Raw genomic sequence first — 23,627 nt, forward strand, 5'->3', positions numbered from 1 at the left:
CCATCCCCCAGACCCACACAGCAGCTGGGGAAGCTGTCACAGCCAAGGGCTGCAGAGCCCCTCCTGGGCACTGGGAATTCCTGCAGGTGCCTCCAGCCCCAGGAGAGGCTCCAACCCCGCTGGGAGAGGGCCCAGCTCTGGCAGTGCTGAATGAACAAACTGACAGCACTGCTAGTGTGGCCACATCTGCTTTCATCCTCCTCTTGGGTCCCTCCCAAAGCCTGGCCAGGGCCCCAGGAGGAACCAAGGGAGCTGACTTTGACCATACAGCCCCAAACAAGGCCAGATGTCAGATTTCATGGCCTTGTCTGGCTTCTAAATACACAAAGGTCAATACATGTTTCACTAATGAGTGGCTACATCTATCACAGTGCTAATGACCATGCATATTTCATCAGGGAGCAGATACAAAGATAACATTTGCTTGGAAGGTTCATCCAGAGGCCACCTTTGGCTCAGGGCCTGCTGTCCAGGCCTCACTCAGGGCTGGTGTCCAGGCCTTGGCACTTCAGGGACGTGGTTTAGTGCTGAGCTTGGCACTGCTGGGTGAGCGGCTGCACTGGGTGAGCTCAGAGGGCGTTTCCAACAGAAAGGATTCTGTGATTCCATGATTATATCCACTGCATTCTGCTGAGTCTATTTTAGCAGCATTCCTTTGCTCCAAAAGTTCCCTCTTGCCCAGCTCCTGTGGCCTGAGGCTTCAGCTCCTTCAGCTCCTGGTGCTGAGCTGCTCATGCTGAACAAGACGACTCAGAGAGATGAATCCAGTCCATGCAATTCCTTCTGGGACACGGAGAGGGGAGGCTGTGCAAACAGGAGCATTGTTTGCTGTGGCCTCCTCTCTGCCCCTCACGCCTTTCACTGCTTTGAACCAGCCAAGAAGCCAAGAGCTTTCTCCAAGAGTGCAATGGAGCAGCTGTTCCTGCTCCCAGGCCTGGCTCTTCCCAGTCTCTGCCCTTGCCTGGTTCTGTCCCTCTTGCTGTGCCCTCTGTTCCCCCAGGGCTCGCTGGCTGCTGCCCAGGACTGTGGCACTGGCACAGATCCAGTGCTCCAGAGCCTCCTTTCTGTGCCCTTGGAGCTGCCTGGGCACAGCAGCCTTTTCCATCTGCAAGCTCCCCATGGACAGGGAGTGCCCAGCTCCGTTCCTTGCACAGCCTCCAGGAGCCCAGGGCTGCCATCTCCAGTCCCTGCTGGCACTGGGGGCTCCCAGGTGCCTCAGGCTGCTGTGACACCGCTGCCCACGGGAGGGAAGAGGGGCAGGGGCTGTGCTCAAAGTCAGCTCCATGTGCTGCTGCTGCTGCTGCTGTGGGGTCATTTGTGCAGCCCTGGCCCAGAGTCAGGGATCAGATCCTGCCAGTCTCTTCCAGCCCTGGCTGCTCAGAGTTTGGGCCTTGGAGCCTCAGGTGGCCAAAGGCAGCTGCTGCTGGTCCCTCTGTGTGCCCGTGTTCAGCAGTGCTGCTCCCTCAGTCTGTGCCCAGCAATGGGGAAAAGCCTCAGCCCTGCAGGGCCAGGAGCTGCCGGGCTCTGCCTGAGCAGCTCAGCCAGCAGGAAGGGAGCTGCTCCACATGGGAACCAGGAGCAAAGGACATTCCTTTTGTAGGACATGTTTTCTATTTAAAGGAGAAAAAAGGAAAAAATAATTAAAAACTATATAAAATATGAAAGATAAAAACAAAACCCAAGTGTGCAGTGAAAAATCTTCTCTAACTTTGAATTAGAGGTAACTGATCTTTTGAAACAGAACTCAGTTATTTCTTTTGTAAATGCGCTGATGGCATGGATCCGTCTTACTGACCTCAGCAGTCCTTATAAAAAGTTTTTGGGGATTGTTTCCAATATTGTTATTTTAAATTGTGGTCGAAGCAAGAGGAAATTGCTTTGTGCCCTTCCAGCTCCAAGCAGGACTGGGAATGGAAACCCTGTTAAAGCCCAAATCCTTTACAAGATGACCTTCCTTTTCACCCCGCAAATGAGCCGCACATTCCTGTGGAAACTGCCAGGAGTTTCTTTGAGACACAAAGTCCCACTTACGGCTTTTTGCTCTGGTTTGGCAGTGCAGAAGGGCAATTCTCCATCCACCAGCTCCAGACTGTACTGCCTCAGGAGCACGGCCCACTCGCCAGCTTTGGCCCACTCGTGGCACTGCTAGAGGAGGAAGAAAGTGCAATTGCACAATTCCAGCCAATAAAGAAGGAAGAATGGGACAGACAAAACACCCTGTACAGATCCAGGCATTCAGCTGGGACTCTGGAGAGTTTGGGTTCTTGCCAGTTGGATGTGTGTCCCCAGCTGCAATCTCTGGGCCTGCAGCAGAGTCTCACTCACCGGGCAAAGCAGAAAGCTCAGGCGCTGTGCTCACAATGGACTCGTCTGATGCAGAGCTGTCAGAGCAATGTGAGGGCAGAGCCAGCCCAGCTGGGCCCAGGGCTGAGCCCAGCAGAGCCCTGGCAGAGCCCAGAGCAGCCTCAGCACTCGCAGAGCCCAGCTGCAAGGAGAGAAAGCAGAAAGTGCCCGTCAGCTGAGGGCTCCTGTGCCCTTGTGCCAAGGCCTGCGGTGCCCAGGCCATGCTGGCTGTGCCCAGAGCTGTGCCCAGAGTCAAATGTGCCCAGCGTGCAGCCAGCCACGGCACATCCAGCCCTCAGCAGCTGCCCAGAGTCAAAAAGCAGCTGGGCAGCTGACTGAAGAATTCATTGCATCTGCCCTTGCAAAGGGGGAATCTTTAGTGCCCAGCCAGGCCGTGCCATGTCCAGATCTGGAAGCATCCCCCTGCCTGTGGACTCACCTGCAAATTGGGCCTGGAGCCTGGCTTTGAAGAAGGTGCCAGAATCCAAGTCCATCATCTTCAGCTGGCCAGGCCAAGGAAGAGATTGTCATCCTTGAGGTTGTCCTTGGTGTCTCCAGCAGCAGCCCCACTTGGAACAGCTTCTCCAGGGGCTCCTTCTCCTTCCCTGGGGCCAGACCAGGCTCTCAGGGCTCTGCCCAGGGCCCCAGCCATCCATGAACCATACAAACAAAACCAGGGGGGTTGGTGGCCACCAGTGCTTGCCACACCATGTCTGCAGCTCAGCTCCAGCCCAAGAGCTGTGTGTTCCCTTCTGCTGACCCCTGCTCAGAACTACAGGCAGGACAAAACCAGCTTGGTTTGCTTTGCCACTGATTGCCAAGAGATGCATGGAGCTGGTACCTGCCAGGCCCCTGGATCCAGCTGTGCACGTGGATCTCTTCAGTCTTCTAGGGCAGAGGAACACCCTTCACCCAAGGATGACAGAAAAGATCTTCTAAGGATGGCCTGTCCGAAGGCTGCATGGACAAACATCTCTTAATGACATCTTGGCACGCTGGGGAGAGAAACCAGAAATCACCAATCAGTTGGAGAAGTTGTCCCCCTGTTTCCACGCCCAGGTCATGCTGGTTGTGCCCAGAGCTGGGCCTAAACTTCCCCATGGATACTCTGTTTGGAGGAGAGCAGGATAGCAGGACATGTGCCACCTCCTCAGCAGCTGCCAGAGTGGGATGCCCATCAGCCCGCTGCTGACTCCCAGCACTGGTATTCCCCCGCGTGCCCAGAGATGAGGATCCACCTTGAGAGAGCCATCGTGGGAACAAGATTTGCCCACGGATGATCTCCTGGCCCCTCCTGAACGGGTGCTTCCCCATGACCAGGTGGCACAGCAGGAGGCCCAGGGACCAGATCGTGGCTGCCTCGCCGTGGTAGCGTTGGTGCTGGATCCACTCTGGGGGGCTGTAGGACAGGGTTCCTGTGGAACACAGACAGAGATCAGCAGGGGGATGCTGCTGCTCCCAGAGCCTGGCCCCAGCATCCCTGGGCATGTGGGGGCTGCCCCAGAGGCACACGGGGTGAGCGCTGCCCTCTCTCCAGCACCTGGGACTTGTGCACAAACTCGGGGCTGGAAAAGAAGCCACTGGTCGTGGAAGAGGGCAGAAGAAACCCTAGGAAGGCCCAACCATGACACACAAAGGAAAAACCCACCCCGTAGTGGAGAAAACCCACTCTCCTTCCCACCTGCACGGCCCCCAAAAATCTTAATAAGCCAAGGAGAACAAGGGGAGTGGAGCAGTCCAAGCCCTTCCTCGCCTGCACACCAAACCATCCAGGGCATGGGGTCAGACCCCTCTCCCTGCTACCCCCATGGGGGTTTGTGTCGGGCTGGCTGCCCCAGCTCCAGCGCCAGCCCAGGCCACAGTGGGTGCTGAAGGCTGTCAGCAGGGCTGGGAGCTGGCAACCCTCACACCCCACCCAGAACAACTCGGCTCCAGCATCAATCCCATTGCGGTGCTGCACCCAGGCTGGGCCACGAGATGCCCAGGAGCATCCCCTGCGAGGGCTCACCTGCAAACTGGGTGTAGGCTGTGTCTTGGAGGAAGGTGCCACAGCCAAAGTCGATGAGTTTCAGCTGCCCGCTGGCCAGGTCGAGCAGGATGTTCTGTGGTTTGATGTCCCGGTGCAGGACCCCGCAGCTGGTGCAGTGCTGCACGGCCTCCAGCACCTGGCGGAACAGCTCCTGCGCCTCCTCCTCCGGCAGGAACCCCCGCTCCGCCAGGACACCCGAGAGCTCCTGGCACCGCTCCGGACGCTCCAGCACCAGCAGGAAGATGTCAGGGAGCTCAAGCCATTCCAGGAGCTGAATGACACCGGCACAGCCACGGGACACCTTGGCCAGCAGCACGATCTCCAGTGGGGCGCTCGTGCCGTCGGGCTGCGTGAGGACCGTGGTGCCGTCAGTGGGGCCGAGGCCGTGCCGGGGCTCTGGGAGCCCTCAGCCAGCCCGGGATGCTCTGCACGCCCCGCTCAGCCCACGCCCGCTCTCCCCGCAGGGGTCACGGCGGCTCCCACCGTGCCGGGCCCCGGCTCCTCGCCGCCCGGCACGGCCCGGCTGCTGCCGGTGGCCCCGCTCACTCACCAGCTCGCCCCAGTGCCGGATGAGATCCCTCGGCACGCATTTGATGGCCACCTGCGAGCGAGGGAGAGCAGCGGGGTGAGCTCGCCGCCCGCCATGCCCAGACCCATCCTCCTCCTCCATCCCCTCCTCCTGCGCCCGCCGCCGGCCCCGCCACTCACCGGGGCGCCGTCCGAGAGCCGCGTGGCAGCGAAGACGCTGCCGAAGCCGCCGCGCCCCAGCAGCGAGCCCAGCCGGTACCGCTCCTGCAGGGCCTCCTGCGCCTTCCCTGCGGGCGAGACGCGGCTGTCAGCGCTCGGCCCGGGGCCAGCCACGGCCCCCGAGCGCCCCTCACCCGCCGCGGGCCCGGCATCCCCACCCGCCCCGGGCCGCGGCGGCTTGGGGCCGGAGGCCGCGCTGCCGAGCGGCGGAGCTCGGGCCGGGGAAGCCGCAGCGGAGGCGGCGGGAGCGGCCGCGCTGCCTGTGTCCTCCGCGGGGCCCGGGGGGAGCCGGGACCGGGGCCGGGGCCGGGGCCGGGGCCGGGGCCGGGGCCGGGACTGGACCCTGCGTCGGGTCCGGGGCCGGGCTCGGGCCAGACGGAGGCAAAGGGCGACGATGCCGCCCCAGCCCCAGGCACTGATGCCCGCCCAGCAGCGCCACCGCCAGTACAGCCGGAGCCGGGCGGAGGCGAGACCGCGGCGGGACGGCCGGGGCCGGGCACGGGGCAGCCCCGCCCGGGGCCGGGGGCGGGCCGGGGGCATGGCCCGGCCCTGCAGGGGACAGGGAGGCGGGGAGAGGAGAGGGACGCCGGGCAAGGGACTCTGAGAGAACGGTGCGGGACAACGGGAAAGGGAGAGAAAGAGAAAGAAAGAGAGAAAGAGAAAGCAAAGGAGAAAGACTATTAAAAAGTATCTGTTTTGCTGCTTCTGCCGCCACTGCCGCCGCCGCTGCTGCCGCCGCTGCCGCCGCTGCAACTGAAGCACCGGGGCCGTTCGTCCCCGTGTCCGTTCCCCGCTCGCCCCACGAGCCCCACGTTCCAGCCCCGCGCGCCCCGGGGACAGCCCCTTCTTCTGTCCAAACACGGGAACTTTGCAGCCTTGAGCCCGGATGCAGAGCCCTGACTCCTGCACACTGGCACAGCGATCCCCTCCCCTGCTGCTGGGCATTGTCCTTGCTGAGGGTCAAACACTGCCGGGCCACCTTCCCTTGGGGTAGGATTCCTACCTGACCCAAGCACTGCACTTACATCTCCAGTGTTGCTTTCCAGTAAAAACAGGGGAAGGAAAACTGTGTGTGGCTCATGGTATTTTAGAGTGTCCAAAAGTCACTAAGTCACCAATCTTAGAGGTGAGGTGCATCTGGAATTACTGGGATGGAGAAGTAGTGCAACATGGAAAAGGGGAGCATAGACATAAATAGAGGAAAACATCTTGGATTGTTTCTTTCATTTTCATTTCCCTTCTGGAAAGCTGTTTCAGTTTTCCAGGAATCTTCTCCTGTCTGCTCTTCCCAAGAATCTCTCATGGAGAACATGGTCAAGCTTCTGTCACAAGATTTGCCACCACGAAATTAGGCCACTGGTGAAATTTTCATTTTGACTGTTTGTGCTGGTTTAGGGCAAATTTTGGGAGGAAACCTCCAAAAGGGTCCGTCTAGAAAGCAAGTTCAAGCAGCCCCTCCCCCTACTAGTTCAGGAAAAGACTTCCCTTGAGAAAAGTGAAAAAACCCCAGTTTATTTAACAAGTAAAGTATTCACAAGCATGAAAAATTAATAATAATAAATAAAACCTCTGACACTGCTGAAGAGATGGCAAATTCAGAAAGTCCTTTTTGTGGGTTGTTGTTGGCTCACTCAGTCTCTTCTAAGTCCCTCTGGTGCTGAAATGGAGAGTCTCAGAGCTCGGTGGGCCACAGGTGTGAGCTGCCGCTGGTGTTTTTCTGGGTTTTCAGTCCAGAGCAGGTTTAAACAGTTTCCAGAGAAAGGAAAGTCACAGTCTGAGGAACTTCTCTTCCTAAGCTAGCTAAAACCAATTTGCTAGACCTGGGCTTTGAAGGCATCGGGAAATTTCCAAATCTGGGCACTGGTGGTCCCAGCAAACACCAGATCTGGATGGTGCTGGAGCCAGAACCTGCACATTTCCAAACTTTGGCTTTCTGTGCCAGCAAATCACTGGGCTTGGGCTGTGCCAGCACCAGGAAGTTTTCAGATCTGGGAGCTGGCACTGCCAGCAAACATCAGATCTGGGTGGTGTCGTTGTCAGTGAAGAAATCTGCCAGATTTGGGCTCTGCTTGCACTGGGAAATTTCCAAATCTGGGTTTTGGTACAGGAAACACAAGATGTGGGTGGTGCCAGACCCAGTAGCAGGAAGCTGCCACAGGTTTTGGATTTCTGTGCCAGCAAATTGCTGTCCTTGGGCTGTGCCAGAATAGGGAAATTTCCAGATCTGCCAGGAAACAGCCCATTTCAGGCTCCAGGCTCCAGGCTCCAGGCAGGACTGGGTCTGGATGCCTTCCTCTTTTCTTTCCTTCTTTCCTTCCTTCTTTCTTGGGATCCTGCTGCTAACAAACTCCAGATTGGGCAGTGCTGGCAAGGGGAAATTGCCAGGTTTTAACTTTCTTTGCCAGCAAATTCTGGACATGGGCGGTGCCAGAAGAGGGAAATTGCCAGATGTGGGCACTGGCAGGGCCAGCACACACCAGATCTGGGTGGGGAATGTGCCAGCACCAGGAAATTGCCAAATGTTAACTTTCAGTGCCAGCATATTGCTGGAATTATGCTGTGCAGGCATCTGAAAAGTTCTGGATCTGAGCACTGGTGGTGCCACCAAACACCAGATCTTGGCATTGCCAATGACAGTAGCAGGAAATTGCCAGATTGTGCCTTTCTTTACCAGAAAATTGCTGGACTTGGCTCTGCCAGAACAGGGAAATATCCAGATCTGAGCACTGGCAGTGGCAGCAAACACCAGGTCTGGGTGCCTGTATTGGCACCAGGAGACTGACTGATTTTGGCTCTCTGTGCCAGCAAATTGCTGCACTTGGGCTGTGCTGGCCCTGGGAGATTTCCGGATCTGGGCACTTGCGCAGCAAACACCAGACCTGGGTGGTGTGTTGTAGTGTGGTTTTATACTTTGTAATAGTTTGTAATAGTTTTGTTTTTGAATCCCTTCCCATTTTTCCCAAATGGTTCATCCCAGATGGTGTCCCCCTCCCTTTACCTGTGTAACCCCTTTCCCTTGCTGAGATATCCCCAAATCCCCACCCTGGCTCTCTGTCAATCACTCAGCATCCCATCCCCTCTATCTGGAAGCTTTGGTCCAGGATGTCGAGTGATCAGCCAGAGGCCAGGGGTCAGTCCCCCAAGCCTTGCCCCATACGCTGTCCTAAATGTCTGTCCCCCAGTACCCATCCCTTAAGGTCACTTATTGGTCAGTAAAATGTTATCTACTTTTGGTTTCCACCTGCCTTTAAATGTAACCTTGGCACATCTCCCGGGGCTCTCGGCAAGAGCCCCCTTAGGTGTAGGGGCTCCTTTGGGACTCCTAGAATAAAACCTTGGATTAGCCCCAGGTAGGAGTCGGCCCTTTATCTCCTGCCGATGTCTGTGGTGTCTCTTGTGCTGCAAAGGCGACCAGCCCAGGAGCCCTCAGTACCCTCGGGGCACAGAGAGCGTTTTCCCCCACTGTCGGCCGTGTCGGGGCTGCCCCCAGTGTCTGCCGACTCGGGACTGGCCGGAGATCCTGAGAGGCTCCCAGAGAGACAGAGACAGTGCTGCTGGTGGCAGCACCAGGAAGCTGCCGGGTTTGGGCTTTCTTTGCCAGAAAATTGCTGCACTTGGGCTGTGGTGGCACAGGGAAATATCCAGATCTGGGCATGGGCAGTGCTATCAAACACCAAGTCTGGGTGGTGACAGTCTTGGCACCAGGAAATTGCTGCCTTTTGTCTCTTTTTTTTCCAAAAAATTGCTGCACTTGGGCTGTGTTGGAATAAGAAATGTCCAGGCTGGGGTACGGGCAGTGGCAGCAAACACCAGATCTTGGCATTGCCGGTGCTGGCAGCGGAAATTGCCAGATTTTGGCTTTCTTTACTAGAAAATTGCTGAACTTGGCTCTGCCAGAACAAGGGAATTTCCAGATCTGGGCACTGGTGGTGGCAGCAAACACCAGATCTGGGCGGTGCCAGACCCAGTAATGTTGGAAATGAATTTGTAGAGAATTTTTAAGGTTTGATAGAAGGTTTCTATAGTATGTATACAAGTGTCACGATCCATCCTTACGAACAGGTTTTGTGGTGGTTTGTGGGTTGATCTCAGAGTGCAAAAAACACCGACACGATACAGGGAGTTGCTGCTATAACCAAAACAAATGTACCTTTATTGAATAACCACAGCAAAATGCATTGAGGAGGAACTGGGGGAAAAGGGAAAAATAAGGAAAAAGAGGGAGGAAGAGAAAGGAAGGTATAGAGCTACCAACTGTTTTACTAGGCCAGGACTAGACCCAGAGCTAAGCAAACACATGCAGCCAGGTGACATTGTGTAACATCAGAAGCTGGCAACCATGAGGACTTGGCTGCCAAAAGGTGACAGTTTGTACTGGGCCCAGAAATGTTTTTCCCTAAGGCAAAGCAAATTGAAATGTGACGTTTAAAAGCTTCAAATGACTATGAAAGGAAACTGCAGAATAATTTCTGGAAGGGCATCGTTGTCAATGATCATGCAGCCCACCAACAGCTGGAGCTGAATCCAGAATTGCTTCTTCCAGCTGTGCAGGAATTCATTCCACTGGCAAGCACTGGTCCATGGGAACAAATGATCCCCTAGCTCGGGGCTGAATGGTGCCGAGGCTGCAGTGCAGATTTGAGGAGACCTTGTCACTTGTTATTGGCCTCCCAATGCACTCATCCTTTTGCAAACAAGGTGCAAACAACACAGCTGGACTGCTGTCCTGGGTAAATATACATACAGGTGACTTTGCCAAAGCAGTGCATCATTTCCCAGTGGAATACATGACCTCTTCTTGCCTATGGAATTGTGATTGAGGACACCTGTGAGCCAGATCTGTGGGAGATTGCAAAGGAGCAAAGCTTTGGGATTTGGGCACACTTCTCTTGGTTTCTTTGCTCAGGGCTTTGGTGAGTAAACAACACACCTAGGTAGAAAACCTTTGACTAGACAGGATCTTTTGGATCCATTGTCCCCCAAACAGGTCAACAGGTGACTCTGTTGTAATGCCAAGTAACAAAGAGCAGCACAAATGACACAAGGAAACGATGGCCAAAGAGGAAGAGGAGAAGCCCAATGAGGAAGGGATGCGGTGAGACACTGGCACACTGAGTAAGCTGCACTCCCATAATCTCTAGGCTAGCAGGTCCTGGTCTCACATTCTCCTCTTGGTTTATTTAAATTTTATTTATTTATTTACTTTTTTCATCATCAAAATAATCATCTGGAATATTGCAAATTTGCAGGCAACGAGTGTTCGTGAAGGAAGCAGCAGAACAAACTGGATTCTTTGGGGGTTGGCCCATTGTGTTGGAAGTTGATTTGGTTCAACACTCACTCTCCCTGTGCCTGTACAAAGGCAGGCTCCCTTCAAAAATGTTGATAAAAAATAAAATCCTCCCCCTCAAACAAATCCAAAAAAGGATTTTCCACTGGATGCTGGTGAATTCACCAAGCTTCTTCCAGCTCCACAGGGCTGGACAGCAGAGCAGTATTCCCAAAAGACAGATAGTCATTGTAGTAACTAGGATTGACCTGGACATCTTTTGTAAATTTGGAAATTTTCTTGGCACTACTACTTCCACTGTCCTTTGCAAAGACTCTATCTTCAGAAGCACAATTCTCACTTAATTGCTTTACAGGGGGCAGGGTAGGGAGAGCATGGTGGGGCCTTACACTTAAATGTAAACCCATTTTCTCCTCTTTCCCTTTCCTCTTTGTGACCGATATTGAACATATTCAAAACCCCACTTTTCCCTAATAGTATCGGTTCCTTTGTGGTCTGCAGATGAACCGGCTGAGGATTAACAGCTCATTCCCAAGAGCAAAATGATTCAGCAGAAGAGGAATGAGCTAAAGACAGATTGGATATGTTTGATCTCATATTAGCAGTGGCAATATTTGCACAAAGGAGACATTTCTCCTGTCAAGCACTTACTTTCTTCTTAATTCTTGTCAGAATGTCTTCCAGGTCATGGGGGGAAAGAGATTGTTCCAAAAGCATTTTAAATTGTTGATGACTGAGCAACATCTTCACCATCTCCTGTCCATAATGGGGAAGGAAGTAAGGAAAGAGAAGGAAGGAGAAGGAAGGAAGGAAGGAAGGAAGGAAGGAAGGAAGGAAGGAAGGAAGGAAGGAAGGAAGGAAGGAAGGAAGGAAGGAAGGAAGGAAGGAAGGAAGGAAGGAAGGAAGGAAGGAAGGAAGGAAGGAAGGAAGGAAGGAAGGAAGGAAGGAAGGAAGGAAGGAAGGAAGGAAGGAAGGAAGGAAGGAAGGAAGGAAGGAAGGAAGGAAGGAAGGAAGGAAGGAAGGAAGGAAGGAAGGAAGGAAGGAAGGAAGGAAGGAAGGAAGGAAGGAAGGAAGGAAGGAAGGAAGGAAGGAAGGAAGGAAGGAAGGAAGGAAGGGGAAGGAAGGAAGGAAGGAAGGAAGGAAGGAAGGAAGGAAGGAAGGAAGGAAGGAAGGAAGGAAGGAAGGAAGGAAGGAAGGAAGGAAGGAAGGAAGGAAGGAAGGAAGGAAGGAAGGAAGGAAGGAAGGAAGGAAGGAAGGAAGGAAGGAAGGAAAACAATAGTGAACTAACAAAGGAAGAGTGTTAACAGAAGAGGCTGATACCTTAAGCTCATCAGGTGCAATCCCTGCATGAGAAGGCATTACCTACTTGCAAAGAGGGAGATTTACACAAGAGGCAAGAGGAGAATGTGGGGTGACAGAAAAATACCATTTCACTCTGAAACTGGAGGTGTGCTTCTGTGGCATCAAAGGATCCCAGGGAACAAGCAAAACACATCTGCTTTGTTGTCAGAGCCTATTAGCAGTGTCCTGCTGCCATTGCACAATAATTTGCCTTTCTTTAACTGGCAGGGAAGCCAGAACAAAACACCTCATGCTCCTCTTGATTATTCTATACTATGTGTATGCAGAGGGGCAGCTAGTTGATCTGGTGTTCTTGGCAGCTATTCATGGGAATTTCATCATCAAAGGAAGGGGATTTTGTTGGTTTGGGTTGATTTTGCCACTAGGAAACCAGAGTTTTCTTCAAGAAGAAATGTGGAGCTCACTGAGTCACAGATTCTAGAAATCTGCAGAACAGGTTTAGAAAGACTGAATATGTTGGCTAAAGACCCCTGGCATATTTCTAGGATAGTCTGAAGTTGATGAGAAATAGATGTTTGGGATCCTTCAGTGATGAACATTAGCCAACACTTTGGCTTTTTCTTGTGCAACACAAAAGTGTTGGACTAGCTGATCTAAGCTCTTTTGATCTCAGTAAAGAATCCTTCAAGCCACAGGAAAAAGGTGGCAATGTTCCTTTTTGCTGGTCAACCTCAGGTTTCCCAGTACAGCCATTTGCCCAGGCAACCCAGAGCAGTGGTCACAGTGCCAAGGCTGACAGAGCTCAAGAAGAGTTTGGACAATGCTCTCAAGTACATGGAGTGACTCTTGGGGTCACTGCACGTGGCCAGGAGATGGACTCAATGACCCCGATGGGTCCCTTCCAACTCAGCATAGTCCATGATTCTATGACCCTTATTCACACCGTGAGGTAACTTCATATTCCCTTTAGTTTCCATTCTTGTGTGGTTGCATCTTTATAGCCAGACACAAAATGCTTTTCCTGTTTTGGGAGGTGAAATGAAGATCATTACCTTGTGTCCTTGTGACAGTCCTGAGAAAGCTTCCCTGCCACGTGTGGCAGCCTCTCAGCCTGGGTGTGCCTGCGAGCTGGGTGACTCCAATTCTCTCCATCAGGGACAGGAGCAGTTGGGCCGCACACTCGCACCAGGGCGGGGCGGCTGCTGGGGAGGAGAGAGCAAACCCTGGGCACAGGGACAAGGAGCAGCAGCAGCGCCGGCCTTGGCCAGAGCTGCTCCCTGCCCTTGCTGGGGGAAGGAGCCTGGGCTCTCCCTGCACCTTCAGACACCTGCAAAAGGCTCTGTCCTCAGGGAAACACAAAGTTAGCATTGTACGCAAGGCCTGCCTGCACGGAAGAGGGAGAATTCAGTCTCCCTGCACTGTCTGATACTCAGTTTCTTTCACAGTATTTACTCTGAGAAAGATTAAAGAAATATATTACATATGAATTAATTACATAGAGATTAAGGACAATTCATTCTGACCCATCAGAGAGCACTCAGTACACAGAGCTGCAGGAGGATAGAGGTGCTTTCCACCCATTTATCCCCAAATCTGCAGACCTTTGGAAAACAACAAATGCAGGGAAAACATGTTGTGGGCCGTGAAGCTGCAGAATATCAAGCAATGCAGCCTATTTCTTCTGTGGGGTTTGAAAATGGATGCATCTGAATGTTTTACCCTATTCCAAAGCTGAGGAAAGGGTGGCAGGCAGTTTAGCCAGGCTGTCCTGTTCCAGAGAGTGTCTCTGGGAACTATCAGGCCCAGCACCAACATTTAAGGCAGCATTTGCTTCAACTGTCCCATGGCAGTCAGCCTGTGAAGGTGCCTGTAAAGTGATTCATCATCTCAAGGCTAACATGAAACATCACTTTGAATAGAAAGTAGACCTCTAAGGCCAGGACAGACATACAAGACTCCTTTGGCAGGAGCTGCACCTGCTGTGCAGGCTGTGCCACACCCAGCAGATTGTCCCCCATGTGCTCCACATCCCAGCAAGGAGCCTCCTCATTTCTCAAGTCAATGGCATCATGAGGAGACATGGTTTTCCCAGGGCCTCTGTGGTTAGCACTGTGAAATACCAAACACTGCTCACAGCTGTAATTGCAATTGTCCCTCTGCCCACAAAAGCACAAGGTTAAGGCTCTGTCCTTGGCCTTTGCAGGCACTTTCCGTTCCCCACCAGTCACCACATCTAGGAAAATCTGACAGACTGGGAGAACTCCAGGAAGCAGCAGGAAGCTGAGTCAGAGGAGCTTTAGTTTGGGTATCAGGAAAAAGGGTTTTTCACCCAGAGGGTGGCTGGGCACTGGAACAGGCTCCCCAGGGCAGTGGTCACAGCACCAAGCCTGACAGGGTTGAAGGAGCATTTGGACAACAATCTCAGGCACTTGGTGTGACCCTTGGGCTGTTCTGGGCAAGGCCAGGAGCTGGACTCGATGGTCCTGATGGGCCCATCCAACTCCCCATGTTCTACAGTTCTGTGATTCTGAGAACTAATGGGCTGCAGGAGGGCAGAAATAGGTGACAAGAGGAAAGAAGTGAGGTTGGTTGGAGAATCAAGTCACTGAGTCCACAGAAGATGCAGGATACAGGACCCTTCCCTCCCACCATTCCCATTCTCTGTCTCATCCCTTCTCCCTCCCACACACATGAAGCTGAAGAATATCACTAAAAGAAAAGAACCTACTTGACTCCCATGTCCATGAGAGCAGTCATTGCTCGTGCAGGAGTCACATTCTCCACCAGGATCCCCAGGGTCTGACTGGCTGCTTTCTGAACAAATTCTGGGGAGCTGGACACCATCTGGAGAAGGACCCGAGCAACCTCATCCACCTCAGAGTCCATGTCCTTCTTCAAGGTCACAGAGAGCTCTCCCAGAGAGACAATGGCAGAGCAGGACACCTTGGAATGGAGGTTGTTCACCTGGGGAAGTCATGAGGGGAAACATAAGAATCACCTTGAAAAGAAAACCAGTTGCCTTTAACAGAAGTCCCAGGAAATGACAACACGTCCCACTGTGTCCAGAGGAACATAAAAGTACAAGAAGAGCAAGAGAGTACAAGCACAGAAAGGCATTTACTCTGAGGCCCAATTTCTGGCCTCAGACCTGCTCACTGCAGGCCTAAAATAAAAATTTCATTCAGTGTTCTACTTAACCCTTCTAAAATGTCCACAGCTTTGATTTTAGGCCCTTTAACTAGAAAATTAAATTAAGAGCTTCTTTCAAATCATAAATGCACAAGTCATAAAGATAAAAGAGTCAGGTGCTCCTGTTCAAAAAACCAACACCAGCAGCTGAAGCACTCAGCCAGGAAACAGAAAACACAGGCTCAGGTCTACAGAATAATTTGCAGTGTTGAATTACAGCTTGGGCAGAGACTGGGACTCTGGCAAATAACATCATCAGTGTCTCAGTTTCTGCATTTGCACATTTCATTATAAAGGCTCCACACTCAAAGATGAGTGTCAGATACACGACCTGCCAGTAAATACAGATGCATGTACCCACAGATCCTACAGATAGCTGATAGACATTAGAAATCTCAGGTCTAAAACCAGAAATGAAGGCAGACCCTGAGCACATATGGAGATGAACAAGCACATACCTACTCTACATACCGTGTATGAAGTATGGGGGACAATTCAGAACAATGTTCTCACCTCGCTGGTAACTGCCAAGCAAACCTCACCAAGTCTACAAAGCAGGACCTCTGAATGGGACCCAGCCAGGTGTTTGATGGTGAAGAGTCCCTTCTCCTTCAGCTCCCTGGAAGGCAGAAGATTGATTTTTCTCTCCACCAAGGCAACACCCTCTGAAATGACCAGGCTGGCAGCTCAGTTGAACAATGGGAGGTGCTTTTCAAGGAGTGTTTAATTAAATCGTGGAACGCGTTGCCCCAGGATGCTGTGGCTGTCAAAAGAATTCACAATCCCAAGAGGCAAAGAGAGGGGTTTCAGAGTGGCCATTTGAGAAGACAGCCTTTCTGAAACCTCTGGCACATGAGGCCCCTCTGTCACTGCTTCCTAGAAGCTGTGAGACCAGGCCATGCTGCTGTTTGTTGTCACCTCCCTGTACCTGTCCCTGAGACACAGTGCCACCGGGCTGTTATTGGGGCATTTTCCTTCTTTGCCAGCCCTAGCAGGCATTCAGCAGTGAGAGTCTGCACTGCCTCTCTGGAGCTGAGTTTCCACTCTATGATCTCGGCCTCTCTGTCTGTCACCCCCTCTATTCCCCCTCACACATTCCCCAAAAAAGCAGCAGGATGTCTGCTGGCACCACCTCAGCCTGCAGGAAGGCCAAGTGGGTCCTGGCCTCTCCTGACCCACAGCACAGCTTGCTTTCATCCCAGCATGGAAATATAAAAACTGTATTATCACATCACACAGAGGGCCAGGAGCTTTTTATTTTGGCTGCAAGTGTCCACAGGGCGTTGGGGAAGAGGAGAAAAAGAGTGTTTTGCAGCAAGCAACCCAGCTACTCGGGCAGGATGATAGGAAAAGTGTCTGGAAGCTGCTTTTTAGGACTTTGGTTGTTCTGCTGAAGCTTCTGACAGAGCTGATGGGCAGATCCCAGAGCTGTGGAGAGTTCCTGGGTAATTTGTTCTTGGATATGTCTACGAATGCTCTCCCAGCCATGAACTGCCATCTGTGTCCTGTCCATATGTTACTGCCTTTACTGTTGAGTGTCTGAGGTGCCTCTTGAGGCTGCTATGGACCTCCTTCACCAAGGAATGGATTGTGACACAACATCCCTTCCTGCTTATATTTGGGCACTGATAGAGCTTGGACCACTCTGGCTGGAGCTTGTGCTCTGGCCAAGCAAGATTGCAAATAAGAGCAGCTCATGGTCCTCAGCTCTTCCCTGCTGCTGGGACAGACAGACATGGCCATGGGGACACAATGGAGCTGCCCCATCTGCCAGGGCACTAAGAAGGATGTGAGTTTTTCTCTGCCCTGTCACCACCAGTTCTGCCTGGGCTGCATCCTGCAGTGGGCAAAGAGAAATCCAGCATGCCCACTCTGCAGAAGAATGATAGAAGCTGTCAGGTTTTCTGAACAGGATGAACAGGACTACATACAATTTGCCATCAGCTCCCCCAAACAATTGCTGGAGACCAGCAGGGAGAGAGCCTGGCCACCTTGCTGAAAGCAGCCCCCCAGACCCTGTGATGGCTGCTCCATCTTCCCCACAGGGAACACTGTCCCCAGCTGAGCAGGGGGCTGCAGGACCAGAGCCTGTGGATGGCCTCCTGCCCAAGGAGTGGGCTGAATTTTTCAAATAAAAATGTCATCTACTGGACCAAAGGTGGCCCTGGCTGCAGCAGAAGCTGGAGGGAATATGCCAGCACCAGAGATGGCTGGGTAAGGAATTCATAGAGCAGCATCCTGCACGCCCTCTGTGCCTATGGTCAAGTTGACAAAATCTTGGTGCCAGTGCTGCAGCTTCTCCTCTGCAGCAGTCTGAATTGCTGCTAGCATAGTCCAGGGAAAAGAAGCAAAAAGGACCTTTGCATGATCTCCACAGATGTTTTATTCAGCTGTGCAGGGAGATGTTCAGGTCCCAGCACCCACACACAGAGGGCCTCACTTTGTCTCCACAGGGGCCTGGGGGCTGACCCTGATCTCGGGGCAGTACAAAGATAAGGGGGGCAATCAGGGAATAGGGAAGGTGTGGCTCAGGATCGCAGGAACAGACACAGGAACAGGGGAAGGAGCCAATGGGGTCTAACAGCTTTTTGAGGGAAGCTTCTTGTGTCTCCCTAGGCCAGGGAAAGCCCCCCCAGGGTCTCCACAATTCCCCGTGTTTTATATTATTAGGAAAGCTTCTCTGAAGGATCAGCTGAATCAACACAAAATGACAAAAACAATCAAAAGCACTCATAAGACAATTGTTCAAAATGCAAACAATTCTGAGTTCCCAATGTGCCAACAGATTTCTTGGAGTGTCTTGGATCTGGCAGGAGGGATGCAGGGTTTTCTTAGCACAGTTTATCAGGAAACTGAGTCACACCTACTGAACCTCTGGTCCACGGCCTCCTCACTGCCATCGTGCAGCAAGGAGGCCCAGAGGCTGCTGTGCTCTGGGCCTGTCAGGGATGAGCACAGCGTCTCTGTGGCCAGTGCCAGCTCCAGCTCCAGCAGCTCACAAGAGGAGACTCCTTCTAGAAGCTCTGCTGGCTCCAGTGTGGCAGACCAACAGAGCCCACTGGAAGCCCCCCTCCATTGCAGCCACCCCCAGCTGCGCCCATCATCACTGCAGAGCAGGAGCTGCCCCAGAGGAGCCGCGGCCGGAGCTCATGGCAGTGGCAGGTCCCTGTGCCCAGGGCAGAGCCACAGAACCTCTGCTCCTGCCTGGGACAGGGGCTGCTCACCCTGGTGTCCCACCGAGAGGAGGGATCCTGGGCCCCAAACTCTGCCCAGCCCTGCCAAAGGCCACCCCGCCAGCAGGGCCAGCAAGGTTCCTGCAGCCATTCAGTCAAATCAGAGGAAACAAATGTCTCTTCAGCTGACACAGTCTCTGCACACAGCTTTCTCCCCCTTCTCCTGGTGCCTTTCCCTGACTCCAGCAAGAGCTGCAGGAAATGCTGTGTGAGCCATGATGATGGGAGAGCTACTGATAAAAACACTGGGGTGATGCTTTCAGAGGAGTCATGAATGGAAGATTGACCAACCTTCCAGCCAATGGTATGCCAAAAGTTTCCATTCTTTAAATAATTGACTGCAATGAATTAGTAAAAAGAAAGATACAGAAACAAATTAAATCTCCCACAGCTGCTGGCTTTCCTCAGGCTCCATGGTCTATGTATTGCTAGACTTACTTCATTTAGGCAGAATATTAACTGCCCTGACTTGCTGGAGACTGACCACAAGGTCTCATCTGTGGTAGGCAGTCACTAAAATTAGCTCAGCAGAGGCATCTTCAGCTGTCCTAGTGTAGCAGAAATACATATTCTCTGCTTCATGGCTGTGTGGCAGCAGCTGCTGGTGTGGGTTTGTCAGCGTTGCTTCATGGATTACTCCTGGGAAGGAATTGTGTGCACAGGCACAGTGTGATGGCTTCGATCTCCTCTAATTACTCCAATCGGATGATGGCCAGAACTTTTAGGCAAAAAGCATCATGACAGAATAATTTACAATATTCCCCAAACTACTCCTGTGGTTTTGATTTTCTTACTGATTAGGTTCAGTGTGTGGCCTCAAGAAATCAGAAAGAACAGGCAAACCTCAGCTTGCAAGTTAGAGTTCAAGTTTTTAATCTGCCGTTTTTTCAGCATCTACAAACTGCTTTTCAACCTATTTGCTAAAACATCTCTTAGTTCTTGCTATGCCTATCCAGAACCTGACTCTGTCCTGGTTTTATTTTGATTTGAGATCCAAACATGATTATTTTCTGGACAGGAAAGTAAGAACCAGCAGCAAAAACAGACTACAAGTGTGAATCTGTACTGGAGAAACTGAGCTGTAGCTTGGAATTAAAGGCAAGAAGGGATGCCATGGTAAATGTGAACATTTAGTGCTGGCATAGGAGCCTTCTGCAATGCTCCACCAATTCATGGTTCACATTGCTACAAACTCTCTTTCTGATGTTACACAGAGTGTTGAAGAGCTGTCTGTAAGTAAAAAAAAAATAGCCAGAACGTTAATTTTTGCTACTATGGCAAACAATGACTATCTAATAATTCAGAGCTCGTAGAAGTGAGTATTCAGATTTCCACTTAGTATGTGCCGGCAGGTTTAATTTGAAATCAACAAGTTTAATTTGAAATCCAAATCAAGTTATCCATAGGAATTAATTTTCTCTATGATCTACCTAAAAATGCCTCATTGTCTTATAAGTTTAGTAGAAATTTGCAAAGTCAACAGTCCACAGATTTTCATTTCTTGTTTAGTGGCTATTCTGCAGGAAAGCTTTTACAGACTAATCAGTTTGGATGCAATTAAAATGCCAGTACATTTTATCTAGCCATTTTGGTATTAGAACAAAACCATATGACTGATCAGCCTTTTAAAAAATATTTTCAAATAAAGTTTCAAATCAACAGTCTGAGTACGACTCAGAATAAAAACTCTACCAAACTTCAACTCCATTGGAAGATTCCCTTGTCACCCTGTGAATCAGCTCTACATTCAGAAGATTAAAAGTCCCAATGATGGTGGTTTTGGTATGGTTAGGAATTGGGGAAGGGTTTCTTCCTTCTCAGCTCCACGCTGCAGTGCCTTTGGGATGTGGCCTGCTGGCCGTTGTTTGTGCAGCCCTGGTGTTTCTCCATGAGGCAGAAAGTGCAATTGCATTTCCAGCCCAAAGCCCGTGAGGAGTGGGGCGTGCAGAGGTGTGCCAGACCCAGGCCAGCAGCTGTGCCCCCAGAGGGTTTTGGTTCCTGCCCAGGGCAGCTGGTGCATCTCTGCCGTGAGTGCCTGCCCTTCCAGGTGCCCATGGACAGCAGGTGCAGGGTTCTGCAAGGGGCCCGGAACAGGGTGGCGATGTCTGCTGGCAACAGAGTGCAGCGGAGAGCAAACAGTCCAGGATGGTCCTGCAGTGTGTGACAGAGAACTCCTGACACAGCTGTGACTGAGCCAGTGAGGGAAGGCACTGCTGGACCTGCTGTTTGTGAGGAGAGAAGGGCTGCTGGGTGACAGGAGGGCTGGAGGCGGCCTTGGGCTCAGGGATCACAAAATGCTTCTGTTTGGTTCCCAGAGAAGGAATGAGATACGCTGGGGAAGTGTTGACCTGCAACAAATTGTGAATTTGTTAATCTTTACCAGGCAGTGCTTAGTCGTACCGTCCCTCACACCAGTGGTTAATGTGTGCAAGCGGATGTCTTAGCCTTGAGAATAAAGACAGTGGGCCTACTGAGGAGGTAGCTGCAATGCATTCAAGGAGAAGAAGGCTCCTAACCATGGAAGGAGAATTTGAGGAATGGGATGTTCACCACATGACCAGCAGAGACCCTCAAGAGACCCCTACTCTAAATGTCAGTAATTTTGGGGAAGTGATTTAAACATGTCAAATACTTTGTGAGAATGTTTAGCCTGTGAGTTTCAGCAAAGTAATGAATAAAAGTAATGAAAGTAATGTCTTAGTTCTGTGAATACTAACACGTGGGTGTGCATGTTTCAGGGCAGTGATTCCTCACACACCCAGCACTGCAATAAAGTAATGCCTCTTTTCTCACACTGAGCTGGCAGTGTGGATCGGCCCTGCTCGGTAACTTTCATTTTGGTAATTTCTATTGAAGCATAAAGAATGGTTGAAATGAAATCTTTTCTAGCTGTTTCCCTCTGGTTTACCTGTTTGAGGGTTAAGATTCTGTGCTGCAGGTGTGCTGGGTGTGTGCAGAGCAGTGCAGCCCCAGAAACACCTTGGCTTGCCCACAGGTTGTCATGCCTTGTTGCCAGGTGTGCCCAGCTGTGGCAGCAGAAGGAGCCCACAGCGCAGTGGGCACCGTGCCCTGCCCAGCCGTGGCTCTCTGGCACAGAGCAGCAGCAGCTCCAGCACCGTTCAACCCGCTCCTGCCTTGGCTTCCCCTGGCACACAGAAGCCTCTGGAAATCAGCAGCGCCAGTGGCGTTCCCAGCTTGGAGCAGCTGCTGCTGGCGGGCAGATGCTGCCAGTTCGACTGCTGCCAAAGGGGAAGAAAGAGCACAGGAAGAGATGTACATACACAGCAGCCATGGAAACATCCTATAAACATGCAGATATATGGGGTGATTTGTTAGGAATTACTTCAGCTGCTATGCCAAGAGTGCTTTCTCTCCTGGTTCTGTACAATGCTTTGGGCCATTTTCTTGGTCTGGTTTCCTTTGCTTGTGTCCCATCTGAGTGCTCAGCTGGGGTACAGGCTGTAGGTGCTTGGGGCACTCTTGGAGTTCCTCTTGGATCCCTGAACAGCAGGGTTTGGCCCATGGGGGGAGTTTGTGCTGCTTTGTGTCAGAGGAGAACTTCCGAGGCCATTTTGTGTTTGCTGTAGGAAAGGCTGGGTATTGCTTTGCATAAATTCACAGACTAACATGCTTTGTGATGCTTTGCTTTGTCATACTTTGCTTTGTGATATCAGAGCATGGTTGCCACATCGTTGTGGTGACATCAGAAGGTTGCCTTGGTGCATGGAAGGCCTCAGTGCCAGAGCAGTCCTAGGGGTTGCTCAGATCAGGAGCATCCTCCTGATTGTGGCCTTTGTCCACGTGTAGCTGCACACTGACAGGAGTCTTGGTTGGAGCAAACTTGAAGCACAGTGCTATAATGATTGAGCAACTCGCTGCTGCAGTTTGCACCATGTATGGCACTGTTTATTCCGCCTATTTCATTACCAGCCTGGCAAGTAAGTAGAGGTTTCAACTCTATTTAGGCTAGGGTGTAACCTAACCCAGCTTTTGCATGTCTTCTTGCTCTCTCTTAGTGACTGAGTTGATTTTGAAAGAGAAGGAGCATTAGGATGCCTCTGGTTTGGTAAAGCTCCTGTCAAGAGGTTCAGCTAAAAGGGGGTGTCTGTAGCCACAGGGGCAGCATTTGCAGGGGAACCTGCAGGGCTTCCGTTCCCTCCACGGGAGAGTCTGTGGCAGCAGAGTCTGTCATTTCCTCAGTTTGCTGGGACAAGCAGGACATCTTCCCAAATGCAGACTGGGAGGCTTCTCAGAAGGCCTTCTAAAGACTATGTAGTTCTCCCCAGAACTCAGGGAAAGCTTCTTTTATTCTAAATTTTGTAATGAAAGGATTTGACTGTCCATTTTGACCCTTGACTGAGTGCTAAAAGAGTGATTCCCTTTGCAGTGAAGTGCAACCGCCAAAGCAGTGAGTGTCTGCTCCTGAGCCTGGAGCTGCTGCTGTGCTGTTTCACAATAGAACTGCCACAGCTCTGGGGGATTTGGGGAAGCTTTTCTGGGTGACTGTTTTCAGCAACTTAATGGGAATTACTGCATGCAACTTCTTTTTTGAAAAAAGTACCTGAAAGACAAGAGAACAAAAGCTGCTTTATCTGTTGGACAGAACAGAAGCATTGAGTGATAAAGAACAATTTGAATTTTCTTTATCATGTTTGTATTAATTTACTGGCTGAACAGGCTGAAGTGTAGGCACAACCAATATTATTGTCCTGATCTCTTGCTGGCTGTGTGAAAGAACTATGTCACATGGAGGGATGTTGATATAGAAAAATACTCTCTGTTTGGGTTGACCTCTTCTGTTGGATTCAGCAGCCCAGGCAGTGTTCTCATAGCATTTGTTCATTTTCCCTTGCCCACTCCAGGTCACCTGAAGCGTGTATTCAGAGGTGCTGATCCTGAGGTGAGTGAGAAAGGAACATTTCATGTTCTGGTGCTTAGGCATTGTAGAGCAAGCTGTGAGCTTGGCCTGTGGCAGTAGAGTGTAGAGGGCCAGCTGGGTAGGCTGAAAGAAAATCCATTTCCATGTCTGCAGCAGCAATAACAAAGGCATCACTGGCTATTTCCTAATTTTCCATTTCAGAACTTTCAAGGAATGAAAAGCCCATTTTGCAGAGAGAATGTTGCTTCTTGATAGTAGCCAGGGCGTAATGTCTAACTCAGAACAATTAGCAATTCTGTTGAATTAACCCATTCAAATTTAGTCGCAGTGACTTAGAATCCCATTGTTACCAAAGTTTATGATTTGTCCTTAGCAGAGCTGGTTGTAGAAATAGAGCTGAATAAAGTGCTGAATACAAATAAGGTTATAAATTACAGGTAACTTTGTGTCCCTCACACTGCTGTCTGTCCACTAATCACAGAACCAACAGCAGTCTCTCCTCTGGCTCCCTCTGCTCATGGAGAGGAGGCCGAAGAGGAGGCAGATGAGGTGGATTATTGGAATATGTATCCCAATATAACCAGTTAGATGGTGCCTAGGCCAGTTCTGACCTTC

The 23,627-nt window shown here is 51.4% G+C and overlaps 1 protein-coding gene across 1 annotated transcript in view; it reads right to left on the reverse strand.

Moving 5' to 3' along the window:
* Positions 1–2,880: 2,880 nt before the first annotated feature.
* LOC141726556 (serine/threonine-protein kinase pim-1-like) overlaps positions 2,881–23,627 on the reverse strand; it is a 37,420-nt gene continuing 16,673 nt past the window's right edge. Inside the window, exons 2-6 of the mRNA XM_074531483.1 lie at positions 5,081–5,315; positions 4,923–4,973; positions 4,352–4,718; positions 3,582–3,758; positions 2,881–3,338 (exon numbers count right to left, since the gene is read on the reverse strand). Of these exons, the coding sequence (XP_074387584.1) occupies positions 3,232–3,338; positions 3,582–3,758; positions 4,352–4,718; positions 4,923–4,973; positions 5,081–5,315 (937 nt within the window). The 3' untranslated portion in view covers positions 2,881–3,231. The remainder of the gene's footprint in view (positions 3,339–3,581; positions 3,759–4,351; positions 4,719–4,922; positions 4,974–5,080; positions 5,316–23,627) is intronic.

Source organism: Zonotrichia albicollis, chromosome 36 (assembly GCF_047830755.1).
Source record: "Zonotrichia albicollis isolate bZonAlb1 chromosome 36, bZonAlb1.hap1, whole genome shotgun sequence".
NCBI lineage: Eukaryota > Metazoa > Chordata > Aves > Passeriformes > Passerellidae > Zonotrichia > Zonotrichia albicollis.